This window comes from Tenrec ecaudatus, chromosome 13 (assembly GCF_050624435.1).
Source record: "Tenrec ecaudatus isolate mTenEca1 chromosome 13, mTenEca1.hap1, whole genome shotgun sequence".
Lineage (NCBI taxonomy): Eukaryota > Metazoa > Chordata > Mammalia > Afrosoricida > Tenrecidae > Tenrec > Tenrec ecaudatus.
The window spans coordinates 103856077-103876016 of NC_134542.1; the positions used below are offsets into that span (position 1 = coordinate 103856077).

General features: G+C 44.4%; 1 protein-coding gene and 1 non-coding gene across 2 annotated transcripts in view; one reads left to right on the top strand and one right to left on the bottom strand.

The window, feature by feature from the left end:
• The first annotated feature begins 721 nt into the window (after positions 1 to 721).
• On the top strand, positions 722 to 857 carry LOC142425283 (small Cajal body-specific RNA 3). The gene has a single exon (XR_012779630.1).
• A 4270-nt stretch (positions 858 to 5127) lies between these two features.
• ERCC3 (ERCC excision repair 3, TFIIH core complex helicase subunit) overlaps positions 5128 to 19940 on the bottom strand; it is a 32150-nt gene continuing 17337 nt past the window's right edge. The window contains exons 10-15 of the mRNA XM_075529922.1: positions 16628 to 16830; positions 13191 to 13287; positions 11344 to 11461; positions 7865 to 7983; positions 7257 to 7409; positions 5128 to 5522 (exon numbers count right to left, since the gene is read on the bottom strand). Coding sequence (XP_075386037.1) covers positions 5388 to 5522; positions 7257 to 7409; positions 7865 to 7983; positions 11344 to 11461; positions 13191 to 13287; positions 16628 to 16830 — 825 coding nt within the window. The 3' untranslated portion in view covers positions 5128 to 5387. The remainder of the gene's footprint in view (positions 5523 to 7256; positions 7410 to 7864; positions 7984 to 11343; positions 11462 to 13190; positions 13288 to 16627; positions 16831 to 19940) is intronic.

Below are 19940 nucleotides of genomic sequence, written 5' to 3' on the forward strand. Positions count from 1 at the left end.
GGATGTTTTCTCAATATTCAATTGCTCTTGTATATAAACCCCTTTCTTATACACATATGAATGAGTGTCTATGAATTTGTTTCTCTAGTCTACCTGGATTAACACAGTGAGCTCAAAGACAATCACCCTGACTACAATTAATGAGAGAAACAATCAACAACAACAGCAAAGTGAAGTACTCTGAAGAAAGCCTGAGAGTGACGTTGGACACTATCAAGAGAAACACCCTAAATCTCAACGGGATCCTGGAACAGAAATAAATAAAAACATTTACAGAGAAAACAGTATGAGATATCATGGAAGAAAATTTCCCAGTATCACAAAGGAGGAGAAAATAACTAATAAAGAAGCTGAGAGAACTCCAAATAGGATAGAACCCAAAAGAAAAACATGATATATTGTAGTCACTCTCCAATTTGAAGAAAAGGATAAATTCCAAGGGAAGCTAAACAAAATAGAACAGTCACCTACAAAGAAAAACCAATTAGGAATAAGCTTGGAGTTCTCAGCCGAAACTATGCAGGCAAAAAGACAATCTAGTGGCATGTATACACACACACACACACACACACACACACACACATATATTTATTTATTCTGGGGCAGGGGATAGGGGTGCTCCCAACCAAGAATCTAGCAAAATTATCGTTCAAAAACAAGGGGAGAGTAAAAATATTTCCAGAAAAGGATAAACTAAAGGACTTCATAAAGACAAGACCAGCATGGAAGCTGCAGGAACCATGTGGGCAAATGAAAAATACCTTTGTCTACAAAATGCAGTGATCCTATAGAAATATGGAGGGCTCTGTCTGTGTTAGGACAACTGACTAAGGCTTGCTCATTCCCTTCCATACAGCCTTTAAACACAGCATTACAGACAGTGTTGAACAGAAATGGTAAGAATAAGCATCCTTACCTTGTTCCTGATCTGAGGGAGAAAGGATTCAACGTTTCACTACGAAGCATTAGGAGTCCAAGTGCTGATTGCTGCTAACAGTCAGGGTACAACTAAGGTGCTGGAATTGGTATGAAGGTCTTTCTTAAGTCGAATGTGCTTGATCCTGCTGAAATACATCTGCAGCTGACAATAAGAGAACATGATGTTTCTGCCCCAAAGTCACCAAGTATGTTGGTTTGGTTTTTAGGTGGCTTCTAATTTTTTTCCTGACCTTTATGACATTTAGGACATTAGAAATGCCCAGTGAACTCTCTGCCATCAATGTTAACTCCATGGACTTTGCTGCTATTGGTGGTGTGGTTATCTAATTTTTGTGATAGGGAAAAAATGCTTTTGAATAAAAATAAATAACAAAAATAATAAAAGTTTATTGAGCCACAAAAAAAAACAAAAAAACAAGACCAGCATTACAAAAAAACATTAACCAAATCACTATGGACAGAGAATTAACAATAGCAGAAAAACCTGACAGCATCATAGAGGACGCCACCACCCAGAAATCCATGCAATGAAAACAGGACTCAAAACAATGCGGAAATAGAGGGGGAACAAAGCCACCAATAAAACCACACAAAAGGACAAAATAATAATTTATAAATTATCAAGGGGTCATGAGGGAGTGGGGAGTGGGGAGGAAAGGGAAAAATGAGCTGATGCCAGGGGCTTTCGTGGAGAGCACGTTTTGAGAATGATGAGGGTAACGAATGTGCAAATGTGCTATTTACAATTGATGTATGTATGGATTATGATAAGTTGTATGAGCCCCCAATAAAATGATTTTTAAAAACCACATGAAACCACACCAAAAAAGGTGGACAGAAACCAACCCCAAACAGCAAGAAATCCGCCTCCATCAAGAATGACACTGAATATCCATGGATTAAATGCACCACTCAAAAAACAGAAAGTAGCAGAGTGGGTTAGAAAGCAGGACCCACCTATACGCTCCTTACAGGAGACACATCTTAAACTCAAAGGCAAAAATAGACTAAAGGAATGGATGGCAATAAATTTACCTATCAATGGTATCCATAAACAGGCAGGAACAATATCAATCTTTAATAAAATAGACTTAAAGGTGAGTAACATAATGAGATACAGAATGGACCCTACATAATGATTAAAAATATTTAATCAGAAATATCTAACTTTAATAAACTGTACAGTAGAACCCTGGTTCTGGACCGCATCAGTACTCAACATAAACGGATTTCGACGCAAAATGTCAAGAAAATTTTGCATCAGAACTCGAACAAAATGTTGAAATCCGACCTGACAGATTTTTGTAAACAAAAGCAGTTAGTTCGTTTGGTCACTCTGCGCTAGTTGACATTGTTAGTATGCATCGTTTAAATCTTTTGCAGCTGTGTTCCAAGTGTTTTGCTACAATTTTCTTAGTTTTTGTGGCTTTTTGTGCTGTTTTTGGATAAATAAAACATGAGTCCTAACAAAGAATTTTTTAAAAGAATCATAATAAGGAACTGGTTAACTGATTTATCAATATTGTGGATAATTTAGTAAACCCTTTTAGAAAACAGTTTAGGAAATCCCAACAGCAGACCACATTAGACAGGTTTTTTTTGTTTTGTTTTGTTTTTTGAGAAAGCCAGCCAGGTCCTAGTGAAAAAAAGGCAAAGAAGGGGGAACACTCCTGAAAAGCAGCTACAGGTTGATTTTATGGAAGAGGATTCACCTTCCAATGACTCCACACCTCCTCTCCCATCCATCTCAAGGTATGGCCCATACTGCAGTTGTTAAAAACTTTTTTTAATGTTATGTTTCTTATTTAGATTATATTATTTAACTCTGAACTTATTTACTTTGAAATTTCTGTGTAATGTTTTATGCAAAAAGGCAAGGTTAGAGTAAAAACTTGGTGGTCAAGAATGGACTAATCCATTCTCAGTTATTTCTATTTTTTTAATCATTTTATTGGGGCTCATACAACTCTTATCACAATCCATACATACATCAATTGTGTAAAGACATTTGCACATTCATTTCCCTCATCATTCTCAAAACATTTGCTCCACGTAAGCCACTGGCAGCAGTTCATTTTCCCCACTCCCCTTGAATAATTTATATTTTGTCATATCTTATATTGTCTGACGTCTCCCTTCACCCACTCTTCTGTTGTCCATCCCCCAGGCAGGTTATATGTAGACCCCTGTAATCAGTTCTCCCTTTCCAACCCACCCTCCCTCTACCCTCCTGGTATTGCCACTCTCACCACTGGCCCTGAAGGGATCATCCGTCCTGGATTCCGTTTCCAGTTCCTATCTGTACCAGTGTACATCCTCTGGTCCAGCCAGATTTGTAAGGTAGAATTGGAAACATGATAGTGGGTGGGGGTGGGGGGTAAGGAAGCATTAAGGAACTAGAGGAAAGTTGTGTTTCATCGTTGCTACACTGCACCCCGACTGGCTCATCTCCTCCCTGTGACCCTTCTGTAAAGGGATGTCCAGCAACCTACAGATGGGCTTTGGATTTCCACTCCGTACTCCCCATTTTCAATATGATTTTATTTTTCTTTGATGCCTGATACCTCATCCCTTCAACACCTCATGATCACACAGGTTGGAGAGCTTCTTCCATGTGGGCTTTGTTGCTTCTGAGCTAGATGGCCATTTGCTTACCTTCAAGACTTTAAGACCCCAGATGCTGTATCTTTTGATAGCCAGGCACCATCAGCTTTCACCACCACCTTTGCTTATGCACCCATTTTGTCTTCAGCGGTTGTGGGAAGGTGAGCACCATAGAATACCAATTTAATAGAAGAAAGTATTCATTCATTGAGGGAGTACTTGAGTGAGGCCCAATGTTCACCTGCTACCTTAATACTAAACCTATAAATATATACACAGATTTCCCCATCCTCATAAATATATTTACATTTGTACATGCCTTTATTAGACCTCTATAAATGCCCTTTGCCTCCTTGCTCTTTCCTCTTATTTTCTTTTACTTTCCTCTTCTCCTACTTCCATGCTCAGCCTTCATTTGGATTTCAGTAATTACTCTCTGATACATTATCCTTGATCATTCCCTACCAGGCCTCCTACACCCTCCTCATCACCAATTTGGATCACTTGTTGTTCCCTTGTCCCTGGGTTTGTTAACACCACTTCCTTTCTCCCACCTCCCCTTCTCCCATGTCCCCCGGAACTGTCAGTCCTGTTGTTTTCTCCTCCAGATTGTTCATCCAGCCTATCTTATTTAGACAGACCTGCAGAGATAATAACATGCACAAAAACAAGACAGAGCAAAACCAAGCATAAAAGGAAACAAAACAATGACAAAAAGCCAATGACAAACAAACCCTAAAACAACACAACAAAAAAGAAAAGCTTGTAGTTAGTTCGAGGACTGTTCATTGGCCTTTAGGAGGAGTGTGTTCCGGTCGAGTCTGATAGGGCGCCAAGCTCTGGACCCAAAGTCATTTTTGGTATTCCCTGGGGACTTCTTGCTCTGTTCCCCTTGCTGCTCTGTTGCACACCCTTAGTGTTCTGCCTCTGTGTAGTGGGATCAGACTGGGTGCAATTCCCACACTGTCTCCAGTTTGTCCACTGTAGGGCTATGGGTCAGTGAGGGACGTCATGTCTCATAGTGGGGCCGGCCCTATGGTCTTCTCTGTGGATTGGCTGCTCTGAGTGGGAACCAAAGATGTTTTCAGAATGAAAGAAATAGTCACTAAAGAACCCAGGGTTCCAAATTATTAGAAGAGGACACCAACCTCCAGCAATATCTGAAGTGCATTTTGGAGGACAAAGAGGATCGTGTGGAGATCAACTATCACTTATCCCATGCAGTGAGGTCTCCTGGGGAAGCAAGCGATAATCTTTGGATCATCTGGAATACTAATGGATGGATTGCCCACCATGGGTTAAGTTCCATGGGAAAAAGGTCAACAGTAGTTGACTCTCCAATATAAACCCATTAGTGTGGTGACCAACCTTACCTGAGCTAAACGTGAACCTTGTGATTTCCTCCAGTCCATCCCTCTGCCTAGGAACCCACCTCCTAATTCCCTAGTGCCTTCCCCGTGTCCTTTCACTGAGAAGCATGTATGTCTCCCCAACAGCTCCCAGCGTTGATGGAGGTTTGTCATGTACGCGTAACCCATGCCTACGACACTATAAAACAAAAACACATCTTTAGTGAAGGAAAGCTACATATTCCCACGGCTTTTTATTCAGAGAACAGTAAGATAAATACATTTTAAATATTACATTTTTCTATATACAAGTTCAAAAGTCACTTGAAAATACAAAAATATAGTCTTCAATGGTCCAGAAACATTGAATGTTCGTGACCAGTTCAAGAATGCCAGTTCACCAACATGAGGGTAGACGCACATGTGTGGCAGGAGAATGTGAAAATCTCGTCCAAGGCGGATCCTGAGCCTCCACCACTGCACGAGCGGCAGACATCACTTCCTAAAGCGCTTGAAGAGCGGGTGCACGTGCTTGGACGAAGCCTTGTTCCGCTGCGAGGAGTGGTACTCCATATACACGGTGTCGTCAGCCCCAGACATGGAGCTCATGGTGCCGAAGCGCCGGGAGACCTGTGGGAGACGCGAGAGCCCACCCACCGTTAGTTTCCAAAGGGGCAAACAGACAATCCCTTTAAAAACAAACTATAAAATGATTTATATTATTTTAGAAAACCTTTCCTGATCATTTACGCATTGTTCTAAGCATTCTACATGTACTTATATTACTAACTAATTTACTCTTCGCAAACATAATCTGCATTTTACGGAAGAGACAGACACAGAATGATTAGTAACTTGTTTCAGATTGCAGAACTCTGAAGGAGATGTTGTAGTGGTTATGGTTTCATTTGCTAACTGCACGGTCAGCAGTTTGAACCCCCAGCCGCTCCTTGGAGGAAGAGGCTTCTCCTCCTGTCAGCATCGCTGTGAGCAGGATCCATTCAGCGGCAGTGAGTATGGCTTTTTAAGGCAATGGCACATGAACGCAGGCAGGTAAGACTGGCTTCAGATACTCTGTTCTTGGCCCTATTACCACACTCCCTCTTTTAATGAAAATTCCTAAACAAATGTGCTGCTGAACTTATTCTGGAAACTCAGCAGGAGCCTGCTGGGTCGCTTCATGAGCTCAACAAAGCACCAGTACATGAGGGATCTCCAAACAGCTAGTGGGAAGCATGTGCTATTTGAATAATTATATGTGGATTTCCATCTAGTTTTGACACCCCTGTACACGTGCTTGGATCTGTCGAAGCATATCTGAATTGGGTCCAACGGATAAGGCCTCTGTGAGAAAGAGTTCCTACCAGAGCAGCATAAACTCAGCTAAAACGAAACCACCGAAGCTTTCTTTACGAAATTTATGGGAACAAAGCCCCAAAGAGAGCAGCGACTGACAAATAAATCACTTGTTTGGGGAAAAGATGAGAGGGGATTGAAGACGAAGCCCACAGTGGAAAGCCACGAACAAGCTAAAAAGCCAGTGGTCAAGCTCTAAGGTCGTGGCAACAGGTTTTTGGATGCTCACGGCATTTTGCTTGTCGACATTCTGGAGGGCCAAAGAACGATCCAGAATCAAACTCGCTGCCATTGCGTTGTTTCCAGTTCACTGGCCCTACAGAAGAGAGTAGCACTGCTTCTGGGGGCAGAGTCACAGGAATGGACTCAAACCGCTGACCTTATGGCTAGCAGCCCAACGTGGAACCACTATGCCACCAGGGCTCCTCCGAAGAATTTCAGCACCTACTCACTATGAAAGAAAGAGCTCTGAGAAAGTTAGTTAAAGCTTTAACAAAAACACAGGGAAAGTTTTCCCAGAGTCCTCTCCACCGATCAATGCTCCTGCTCATTTCTCTCATCAAACAAGACCAAGTTCATGTACATTTCTATAAGAAAGCATTAACCACCCACCTTACAGTTCCAATTTGGCTCCTTTTAACATTTTTGTTTCCTGATCTTTAAACCTACGGGCACTAATTTTTCCTCAGTCACTACTGTAAAAAGACTGCACTGACATGGTTACACTCCCAGGACAGCCTGTGCTTTAGGAAAGGGCTAAACGGTTGGTGTCATGGTTTACACAGTGTCTTCAACTGGACAGAATTTATGTTGAGAGATGGGGTTTATATTTTTATCGCTGACTTCCAATTTTCCACAAAGGAGCTATAGGCACCAAAAGGCTATCAGAGCTGTTTCTAATGTCTGCTTCTCTGTTTCTGTTTCCTATGTTAATAAATCACATGCCCACGAGACGAGGGGCCTATCTGTTTCTACATAGGTAGATGTGAATCCTGTCTCCCCACTCACCTGGCTGGATTTGGGGCCAAATTCTCCTGCCACCACCTCTTCCTCGGCATCTAGGTCAGTGGCTGCCAGGACTTTCTGCAGAAGCTGCTGCTGCTCATCTTTGGTTGAAAACGCCAAATCCTCTTCCTCCATGCCGGCAAGCTTTGTGATCACCTGGAGAGCACATACGGCGGGCAGCTGGCTTCCCTCGTAGCCTCCCTGTGCCCTCGCCTGCCTTTCCCGCCCTGGCCGCCTCCCCTCCGCACGTCCACTGCCCACTTTAGCGAACAATGAGGAGCTCACTTTTGCCATTCCCGACACCGGCTTTAGTAGGCAGTCCTGCCAGACTCGCCACATACTCACCTCTCCTGCAAGGGAGCCCTGGCATTGTCCGTGGGAACCAGTGCTTCCCGCTAGCCTACCCTATCACTATTTGCTTTAGGAGGGGAGGGTGGGAAGGGGCCCTGCAGAATCCCAGCATTGTGTACAGAGACACAGGAGTCTCTGAGCCTGCCAGTGTTCGGTGCTGCCTGTGGCTCTTCTCAGGCTGCCGATAGTCCTCACGTCTCCTGGAGGTCAGGCCAACAAGAGTCGGTGCTACTTTCACCAGAGACCAAATGGATACTTACCTTAAAACTATACCCTTGGTCTACCAGGAACCTCTGCCGCTTGGTTGAGTAAGCCATTTCCTGAGTGTCCTGGGACACGAGTGAGTAGAAAAAGGCGTTGTACTCCTCTGCAACCATACCTTGGGGGGGAGCAGGATAAGGGCACACTGGTCGTTAGAGCGCCAGGAGCTGAGGGTTCAAGGCTAAGTGCAGGCAGCACAGTGGGAGAACACAGGAGTGAGGAGGATGATCCCGGACTCTGCACAGGGGCCCAGGACTTGATGACAACAAGGGTCTCTCAAAGAGCACCTGGTGATGGAGAATCTTTTTTCCTGATGAGGCCACGCACGTACCAGTCACTCAGACTTTTCTGGACCAAATCTTCCCCAAGGGAGCACCAACACACAGCCTTACTGGCTGAGGGAGAAATCAGGCTCTGCATGCTGCCACGAACCAAACCAAATGAACACTCCCATCAAGCTGTCTCCGCTCAGAGTGGCCCTACAGAACTGCCCCCTGGGGCTTCTACAGTGGTGACTCTTTATGGGGACAGTTTCCTCTTTCTTCCAAGGGGCAGCTGGTGGCCTTGAACTGCCAACCTTGCAGTTAACAGGCCAGTGTGAAACCCATTATGACACCAGGGCTCCCTATGCTGGCATATGCCTTAGAAATTCTGCGGTGCCCTTAGGAGAGCAGTCTGCAGCAGTCATCAGAAAGTTCCTTCTCCAGAGTCACTGTTTGCGAGTCTTTCTCTTCACATGTTTCTTAATCACAAAGTTATCGATATTATGAGCAGGTGGCTAGACAGCTGATACACAAACCAGGAAGAATTTTCTCTGAAAGATACGGTTTATCTCTACTTTAAAGTCCTTTGATGAACATAGTCATCAATGGGTAAGAATCATCTCCTCCAGGAGTTACCTTCCTGAGATGCTTAAAAAACAGCTTAGAGGAAAAGAATGACTTTGGAGTGGTACCAGGGAAAACTCATCCTGTGACTCAATTTTTAAAGGCCTTTAAAACTCACTGCCATTGAGTTGACGCCACCTCATAGCCCCTGCGAGTTTCCAAGATGGTAACTCCTTATGGGAGCAGAAGCCCAGTCTTTCTCTCAAGGACCAGCTGGTAGGTTCACACTGCCCAATTTTAACCACTACGTCACCAGGGCTCCCCAAGGTCGACCCTAACAGAAAGGATGTATATACCTCAGAATAGTGAACCGTTATCCGCTCAAGGACAAAGTTCAGAAAAGCTAGTGAAGACGCAGGAGTAGAAATGGGAAGCAGAGAGGAAGTGAGGCAAGTGCTGGTACACTGTAGGTGCTGCAATGAACCACATGAAACAAAACGTGTACCAACTGGCGCACGTGGCAGAGTGTGACTGTGAGGTTGGGAAAGGAGCTCAGGCGGCACTGTGGGTTTGGTACTGGCTTGCCAGCAGAAGGCCAGCGGTTCAAACCCACGAGCCATTCCATAGGAGAAAGCAGCAGCTGTGTGCTCCTGTAAAGCTTCCGTCTCAGAGACCTATGGTCAGCTCTACGCTGCCGCAGAGCCGCCTCTACGGGGTCAGAGCCGCCTCTACGGCACACAAATGACCCGACTCTGCACAGGGGACACAGAAGAACGGCGGGCTACTACTAACTCATTACACAGCTCTGAATATACTGAAAACTACTGAATTGCACTCTTTAATCGGTCAATGGTATGGTATGTGAATTGCATCTCAGTAAAATCATTTTTAAAAACTAATGCTGCTTAGCAGGAAAACCTCTGTACTGAAAGTATCACAGAAACAATGAATGAAAATATCGGTGGCCGGTAAGACTTGATTCTACAGAGAAATGAGAACATTTGGTTCACAGTTCAAAGACCAGCAGATTAAGTATCTGTGCCTTTAAATTCAATTGTTTCTTTGTTTTACAAGAGGCTGAGAGATAAAGAGCCAAATATTCTATGTCAAATAATATTTTGACTAAGAAAACAAAATTCTAATCAAATTCAAAGGAATCTTCATATTGGATTTACTTCTGTATTTTAAGAGGGAAATCTTTGTTTTTACGTCTTTTAGTTACCGGGTAGTTGATGATAAAGCTGATTATGGTAAACACAAAATAAACTCACTAATCTCATTGTCACCAGGCCAACTCCAACTCATGGAGATGCTACGTAAGCTTTCTGATTCTGTACATCTTTACAGGAACAGACAGCCCTATGGTTCTCCCTTTGAGCATCTGGTGGGTTTGAACTGCCAGTCTTAAGGTTAGCAATCTAATGCTAACTAACCTGACACCACAGGCTCCTTGAACAGTAGAGGATAAACAACAACCTACCTACACACATGCTACAGATTATGACACCTGTCAACAAGCGATCACTGACCTGCAGTTTACAAAAAGCATAATCTAGTCAGTAACCTACTTTTAAGTTACCCTGAACCTTAATCTGCTCCAACAACAGCTGGAAAAATAAAACTGTCACCTCACTCCCATTTTAGACGGGAAAGCCAAGAAAGAGTAACTTATCCAAGTTATTAAGTCCATGGTTACCAGCCTGTGCTATTTCTGCTACTTCATTTTGAAAGCAATCAATTCGCTGTTTCTTAATACATCTGTGTATAGTATTACTGCCACGCATGCCCATAGTCTTCCTCTTTTTAAGGATCCCAGTAGTCCAGCTACCTCCTAAGATAACCAAATTCCTTGAGGACATTTCCTACCTGTCCTTATCTTGGGAGACAGGCCCTGGCCCCAGGAGAGAGCACCTCTCAGCAAGTCATGCCAGTTCCTGCCCCTGGCTGAGGTCTGGGCCCTTCTGCGGTAATAAGCATACCCAGGTGCCCTGGTGGCACAGTGGCAAAGGGAAAGGTCGACACTCAGAAGCCATCAGCCGCTCGGTGACAGAAAGATGCAGCAGCCTGCTTCGGCAAAGAGTACAGCCGTGGAACCCCGACATGGCCATTCTACTCCACTGTCCCGTGAGGTCTCTGTGAGTCAGCACCAACTTGATGGCAATGCATAAGCTTCCAGAGACTGAAGTCCCCCAGGAAGGGCCTCTGCAGCGCTCACGCCCTACTGCTTCCTCACTCACGCTGCTGCGAGCTGCCACCCAGAGCAGCAATCTTCTAAGGTCAAATGCCAAGTGTCCACTCTGTGGCAGCCAAAGGAGCTTTCACCAACCCCTCCCTTTACTCATGACCCCAACAGTACCCAACTCCCGATACTTTCCCTGGTAACCCAGCTCTGCTTTCTCCCTTCTTTGTTTATACCACACTACAGACTATGCTGCCCACACACCCACTCTGCTTAGAGGTCATCGATGTGAACTTCAGACAACTACCCGGAAACGGTCATTAACAAGGGCCCTTGCTTTGCGACTCCTTCCCTTCTGAATTAACCTAATCAACAAGTGTGATGTCGCTGAGCAAATATGCAACCCCATCCCTCCCAGATACAGTGAAAAGGGAGAAATCCCCCAGAGCACAACAGGAAAGAGCATCTTTACCTTTTTTGGCTCGGAGGACACGCCCTAGTCTCTGGGCCTCTTGCCTCCGGGAACCACCATGAGAAGAGATTTGAATGAGAACGTTTGCTTCTGGCAGATCAAATGATGTGTCTCCTACCTAAAGAAATGACGCAGCTATGAGTTTGGGGAGGTTTTAATTTTTGAGACAGGAAAAACACACACACACAACTAACTGGCCTACAATTTAAATAATCTTTACACATAACTTAGTAAAAAGAGTCACTGTCCTCTTCTTGACACACCCTGACACAGGTGAGGTAGTGTGTCTCTGAGATACCTTTCTGGACCCGAGACCTAATCTGCATTCTCCTAAGAGACTGTATGTACCCTCTGTGACCACAGCACCACCATCTGCCTGAAAGCATTAATGGACTGAGGTGCTAGAGGCCCAAATAGAAGAAGCCCCATCACCAAGATGCATTCTCTAAGTGATTCCTTTCTTTTTTTAAACCAGAGAACAGGTTTGCACAAAACTGTCTCACCCACAAGGACCAGCAGCATCTGTGGGACATGAGTTGGCGAGGGTGACATGGCACTGGGTGACACTCATACTCAGAAACTAGTCACCGTGGACACTAAACAAAGACTTGAAAAGTCTGGTACCTCCTTACAATCACTCAATGGACAAATCTCACTTCTGGGCTTTCAGTCTGTTCCACGCTGATTGTTCTGCACTATCGGGGCACAGCCTCTAACTGCAAATTAAGTCCACTACAAGGCTGGGCAAGCATGAGTCTGAATGGTGCTTATGTTTGCCACTCACCGTCATGTGGCAGGACAAAGGCTGTGTACAGTATCAAAGAAACTAAATCCAGAGAGACACCTGCATCTGAATGGAATGCCTGTGCAAGGAAATACAATTCAGAACTCCTGCAACCCAGTAAGAGGTAGAGAACAGCTCCATCAAGCAAAGAAACGTACATTACTGAGGAAGTGACATTGGGAAGGGTGAAATGTGGTGTGTGTGTGTGTGTGTGTGTGTGTGTGTGTGTGTGCGCACGCGCGCGTGCATCCACATGCGTCTGCCTGACTTTCTCCAGCTTCAGTAGGGAGGAGAATCTAACCCCACATTAGTCCAGGGCCAAATGCCACGTGGCAGCAGTCAGACAGGCTTTTGCTCCTATCTTTATTTTACCCTTCTCTGACACCAAACTTTCCTCCCTTGGGACTGTACTTCTCTGCTGGGTTCATTAATCCTTTGCAATGCCTACACAGAACTCACAGATAGTTCTCACGATTATGGGGCTTCTTAGAGAAGTTAATAGGTCACTACAAGTCAGGATCAGAAAATATCAACGACAGTCTTTTGTCCACAGCAGAGCCTCTTCTCAGTTAGCAGCCACGTCTCTCCGGTCGGTCTTCAGCCTCTCAGTCACAGCCAGGAAGACTCCCACGCTGCCCCACGATCTGCTCTGCCCGATGAGCTGAGGTGGCTCACGCTCATACGTCCAGTGGAAGAGCAGAACTGACCCCTTCCATTGAGTGTTTTACACGCCTCAGTTGAATGGTCTCACCTGACCACTTAGTGAGAGTCAGAAAGACATGGATGGAAGAGGCATGCTAATCGTTTCATCAATTCACCACAATTCACCATAATACTATTTTAAAAAACACACCAAACCCCCCCAACATTTTCCAGGTGATATTCCTGTCACTTGCCCCCATCCCCACCCCCACCCCGACAATGGACATGTGGGAATAGAGAATGGAAACGGAAACATGAGGTTCCCGAAACAAAATACACTTTCTGTCCAAAAATCATACAGTGAACCCCCAAGGACACCAGGCACTAACTGACACAACTTGAAGGACTTCACTCTACAAACCTTGGATATGAAGATGGTGTTGATTTTGGGGTTGTGTTTGAAATTCTGGAGAATTTGCATCCTTTCTCCCTGGGAAGTTGGACCATAAATATAGGGTCTAGAAAACAACAAAGTTGTGTTAAAAACCAGAGAATCACTTCTCAATAATCCTGAGAGCTCTTTTGTGGGAAACAGGAGTGTAAGAAAGGCTTCCCTCCTGTAGGAAGCCCACTACTGTCTTACAAGAACACCTGGAGGGCGATAAAAAGGACTGGCTACTAACACTATGACCTGCTCCTCTACACCCCGGCCATGCTCATCACCCGCCAACCCAGTACTTCTCAGCTCAGGGAGACCTCTACTGGGGGGATTTCTTCCTTTATCTTACGCATTTTCCCATTTCTGCTTCTCTCTGGCCTCCTGTACCCACCAAAGTTCAAACATATCTCTTCTAAAAGACAAAACCTTATCTGGCACCTGGGAACTCCATACACCTGCCTCCCTTCTTGGAGTGCCCTGGTGACCAGCTTTGAGTTTCCAAGGACCAGTAACACCAGTAATAAGGATAAGGATAACAAGAAAAACTACAACAAACAGTCAGGCTCTGAGCCGGGCACTAAACATGGAAGGGATGAGTGACCCCAAGAGCCCAGTCTAGCACTGATGAAACACACACTATTCCTCTGGTTCCCCACTATCATGACCCCCGTCCTGCCCTCCACTTAGGGTTAGACGGAAGCATGTACACAGGTACGGATAAGAGCTCAGGACACTCAGAATCCAGGAACAGGAATGGGAGTAGCAATACCAGGAGGGGAGGGAAGGTGGTTATAGAGGAGGAAGGGGGAATCGATAACAATGATCAACACAGAACCTCACACATACACACACATCCCGGGGGAGGGGAGGAGACAAACAACAGAAACCATGGGGGAAGGGAGACAGTGGTCGGTGTAAGATATGCAAATAATAATAATTTATAATTTATCAAGGGGTCACGAGTGGGGGGGTGGAGAAGAAGGGAAAAAAGATGAGGTTAAGTTGCCCTGGAAGGTAGGGCAGGATTATAGATCCAAGAGTTGGCCTGAGTAGCAGTCAGCTCCTAACCTCAGCAGCTGGAAGCTGCCTGCCTCACACCTGGCAGAAAGTGGAGGGTTCCGTCCCAGGCTCTGAGTAAGAAAGCTCTGTCCTCAGGGACATGAGACAGAACTGAAGACAAAGATGAGACAGCATGAAGATCAAGGGAAAGTACTTCCTCGGTGCAAACATCACTCAGCTGTCTGCTCCCTCTCTGAAATCTCAGACATTGGGAGGTCCCTCTCTAAAGAAAGTATCCAGTCCACAGGAAAAAGATTTCTAGATACTGCAATCTCTGGACAATCGCTTTTTGGTCAAGCCCATCGGTAAATAAGCCCACCATGCTGTAAAGAGTCTTATCAGCTTTTCAGTGACTGATGCTTGAAAAAGAAATTAGAGCCAAGAATTAGCAAACTCCAAAAACATAGGTGATAACAATCAGGAAAAAAGGAACTTAAAGAGGTAGGTTAGAAAGAAAAAAGCTTCAAGATATTGTACCCATGACACAAAAATGGTTTTCAGCAAAGAACTCTTGGAAGTTAACAAAAAATTTCGATACCCAGGTTGGAAACAAAGGGATGAAAAATGGGAGTAACAAGAAAAGCGTTCGAGAGACTGCTCAGTAGATCTATCATCTGACCAGAAGAGATTCCGAAGGGAGAGGGTAGAGAACACCCAGAGGTGATAACCAAAGAAGAAACGTCCCGGGATCCGCGGGCACGTGTGTCCACAATGTGAGGGTCCTGTGTGCTCATTACAGCCAATGGGCACGGGTCACACTGCAGCACACTATTTCAAAATTTCTAAGAAGATTCTTTCACTATTCTAGTGACCACCAACACAAATCACACACAAAGAAGAAAGAATGAAAAGGCATCAGACGTTGTGAGGCCCAAACCACCATTCAAATAGCAGGGCTGAACAGACACATGCGAACATTGCAGTCTCAAAAACTTCTCCCTGAATATCCTCTCAGGAATCTACCAGAGGATGCACGCCATCAAAACAAATGACCGAAGGACCTGGAAAAGGGGCTCTCGCACAAGGAATGCACAATGACCAGAGGAAGTCGCAGGATGGCAGCTGGGGCACCTCGCCTCCCACTGGGCGAGCATCGAGTATGCACTGGAGGAGGAGGAGGAAGGGTAAGTGGGAACTTCCCCAAGGAAAAACTAAAGAACAAAGAAACCGACAGATTCCCTAGTGCTGGACTGTGAGAGAACTGGAATTAGTGAAGAGCCGACAAGAAGCAGTGAGTGACCACAAAACCAACAAGGCAGCAATAAATTCCAAGAAATAGTTACATCAAGAAAGGGCACATTTAGTTCAAATATGGCTCACCCTGAGTCATGTGTCTATAGTCAAATTAATTTAACAACGAATAAGGTTATGTTACTTACTATATGAGGACGGTATCTGGAGAGAAAATGGGTATGTGTAAGTATTAGTTACACATATGATAGCTAAATACTGATATTCCATGGTAAAAAGTAAACAGGCAATCCCTGAAATTGATCATTAAGAACCTGCTGCATTAGACACTACTTAGACAGATGAAAGTAGCAGGAATAAAAGTTAAAACTTGAAAGTGGCTGTGCCTTGTAGGAACAAGAATAATGGATAGGAAGATATGGGTGCAGATTTCTTTTTTCCATAATAACCCATGTTATATCAAAAAATCACTTTACATTTAAGTATTATTTTCAGAAACATGTGAAATAAAAATCTCCCTGTGTCTCAGTTTTATCTATAAAGTGGGAATAGTGTAACCAGCCGATGGCTGATGCTAGGATTAAATAAAACATAGTTCTAGTGTACAAGCACAGAGCTTGCTACGTTCCCCCTTCTTTCTCCATCCCGAGCTCCTAAAAAGGAAGGCAGGCCCCTCTCCAGAGGACCTTGCCTTCTGGGAGCACTGTCCTCCCCGAAGCCAAGCAGCCCAGCAGCCCTCTTCTTCCTTCCTTGGCAGGGACCTAGGAGAAGCCAGCCTTTAGACAAAGGCATCCATGAGTCTGAAGGCGGTGAGGATGTTAGCCGGCTTTTTACTGAGAAACTACTTCCAACATCTGACCTTACGTCCACCCAGTGCTCACTTGGCCTCAAATACTCATTCAAACTAATGCTCTGTCCACTTTCGGAGCCCAGGTTGTAGACAATAACCCCAAATGTGTTGAAACTCTAACCCTTACTCTCTGGATTCCAAGTGGCTACATTTTTAACCCTCTGACCAAGAGCCTTCGTTCTAAGCTTCCCTAGTTTTTAGAACCAGACCTGCAGGCCCTGCGACGTTCCTGAGACCTGAGGAAAAACAGGCACTTTCCAGGCCCGCAAGTAAGGAAGATAAGCTGGCCGGTAGCCCACAGCAAACTTCCAATGCTTACTTGTTCAGACGGATGGCATACTCCTTCAGGGCAAACACGTTGTCCGCAAAGACGATAATCTTGTCGTTCCTTCTCTCATGAAACTTGATTAGAAACTGGCAAGCTCTGAATTTGTTGGGGTTCATGGTGTACAGCAAGATTCGCTTCTTGGTCTTTATTGCTACATACTCTCGATAGAACTCAGGGGACATGGGGCACCAAACCTACAACAGACAAAGTAGTGCAAACATTTCACGGTTAGAATCTCTTGAAGCCCTTTTAGTCAGCAAAATTGACTTTAAAACTAATAGTATGCGAATTGTGTCTTAACAAAGCTGTAACCATTCACACAAAGACAAATACACACTCAGAACAAAAGAAGTCTAACAAGCATATCACAATGCCTCACGTTGATGCAAACACCTCACGCTGAGTCAACAGCATTCTCACGTAAAACCACTTCAGCTACCCAGGAAATAATTTTCACAACAGCTGCAAGGAAACCAGTGTGTCAACAGGAGTAAAAGCAGTTCTTTCCAATTAAGCCATTTCTCCTGGCGATTCGGCAATGCTGTTGAGAACTCTGCCTCCCTCCGTGTACCCACAATTTTTGGCTCAGGGCAAGGGGCTCTTAAGTTAGCTTCCACGGGTCTAGAATATGAAGCCAACCACCTAGCACCACTGTGTCATTCATTCGTTCATGCACCACTGTCCTCTAAACCCCAATCATCACCCACAGAAATGCACGCTGACAAGCCCAGAGGTTTGTAACTATCATTTTAAATTCGGATGTAGGTCAGAGTATGAAAATCAAAGTGCTTATACATTACTCTAAATCGTGAGCAAAAAACCCACTAGATTGTACAAAGTAGGAACCCAATATACTGTAGAGACAAATCCCAGAATATCAAGCCAACCAAAGGCTGCTGCCAAAATAAATGACCATGCAGGATGGGAAAGGGTATCTACTTCACCACGAGATGTCCTGCAACACAGGTTAGTATTCCTTCATAAGAAACAGAGTATAACACTGGTACATATGAGGGTTGGAGGTACAGGGAATCCAGGGTGGATGATACCTTCAGGACCAAGGGTGGGAGGGACGATGCTGGGAGAGTGGAGGGTGAGTGGGTTGGAAGGGGGGAACTGATTACAAGGATCCACATGTGACCTCTTCCCTGGGAGAGGGACAGCAGAGAAGGGGGGAAGGGAGACTCCGGATAGGGCAAGATATGACAGAATAACGATGTATAAATTGCCAAGGGCACATGAGGGAGGGGGGAATGGGGAGGGAGGGGGAAAAAAGGGGAGGACCTGATGCAAGGGGCTTAAGTGGAGAGCAAATCCCTTGAGAATGATTGGGGCAGGGAATGTATGGATGTGCTTTGTACAATTGATGTATGTATATGTATGGATTGTGGTAAGAGTTGTATGAGTCCCTAATAAAATGTAAAAGAAGAAAAGAGAAAAAAATGATTAGGGCAAAGACTGTACAGATGTGCTTTATACAATTGATGTATGTATATGTATGAGCTGTGAAAAGAATTGTGTGAGCCCCAATAAATTGTTAAAATAATAAAAAAAAAAAAAAAGAAAGAAACAGAGTATACAAGATTAAAAGTATTGTTACGTAATCACAGAAGCGGTCATTAAACAAATATTAAAATGAACTCTGTAGTCTTTGATTTATACCAGGTCAAGATACTCAGGTCATGTTCCTTTTCAATGTTTTTGAATTTTGGGACTAACAGGAAGCTGACAGGGTGGTAGAGTAAATGGGATACAATTTTCCAATGAAGTTTTCATAGAACAGCCTTTGCTACCCTGAAGAAATGAGCAAGTGCATAGCTGTAATGGGGAAATTCCATGATGCAAAGTGGCCCCAGGACCGCCCTGTGTCAAAGATCTACCAATACTACTCCACTGGGGGGTGGGATGCCACAATCTCGGCACTGCCGGCCCTACCTTGAATTTAACTAGCTCAGATCCCCTCAGAAGCCATTACTCAGATGGGACCTTTTGTTTCAGGTACCGTCGGAGCCCTGGTGGTAGAGTAAGTTCTGCGCTGGGCTGCTCCCCAAACCTGCAGCCACTCTGAGGGAGAAAGATGAGGCTTTCTACTCTTGAGAATAGTCTTGGAAACCCACAGGGGCAGTTCTACTCTGTCCTCCATGGGTGTTATGAGTCAGAATAAATGCCACGGCAGTGATTTTTCCTTTTAATGAGACTAAAACAAATGTAATACGGAGAAATTATACCTGCAGTCATCCACATATCACAGACATTTATGTATTTTCTTAAATATATTTGTTTGTTATAAACTGAACCCTAGTAAAAATACTTTATTTACTCTTACATGTTACCAAAGACCTAGCAATCTATCCATCTTATTAATTTCCTGACTACTGGAGTTCTTCTCTTAAGTTTACTGTAAGTCTTGGTGATAGAAATGGAACTGGAGATTGCCTGGTAGAACTTTGCATGACTTATAACTTCTACATTGTAAGTACTTTTTTTTCAAAGACATAAATGGCAACCGTATAACAAGGCCTTGGCAGATGTAATATGCAGAAATCAAACTGTCTACATTTGTGGGAAGAGATGACGGAGAAGTTAATGTCAGCAGTCCCAACAAGGGACCTGGGCCGACTGTGGAAGAAACCACAATTACTCCTACGTCCAGTTGAAGAAAATGACACCAAGTCTAAGAGAGTCAATAAGACCCGAGTGTAAGAACACCAACAACAAATTGCCACTGACCAATCACGACTCACAGTGACCCTACATGACAAGACAGAACTGCCCCTCTGGGTCTCTGAGACTGTAGCTCTTTCCAGGAACAGAAGGCCTTGTCTTCCCTGCGGAGCAGTTGGACAGAGACCTGCTGAGCGGGCGGCTGCATCAAGAGCACCGCACATAAAGAAAGATGAGCATTGAAACAAGAAAGATCAAAGTGGAGGCAAGACGAGACTCTGAAACTTGCTCCGGAACATATAGAGTATCAAAACGGGGTGGAAGAAATGATGATGTAAAAGAACTAATCAGGAAATTCCAAAGGGAGTTCAAGAAGACAAAGTATTATAACGATACATGCAAAGATCTTGTGTTAGAGAGCAAAATGGAAGAACTATCAAATCAAACTCAAAGAAGGGAAGAAAAGAATTCAAGCCTTAAATTGCAATAAAGATTCCACAGGCAAAATACTGAATGAAGCAAACTGTACCAAAAGCCAATCCATGGGCTAAGGAGATAAATAGCTCACTGCAGGCGGGACACATGCTGGTACCCTGTGAGGCATGACTGATGATGACCCTGATGGAGCTGCGCTGATGCA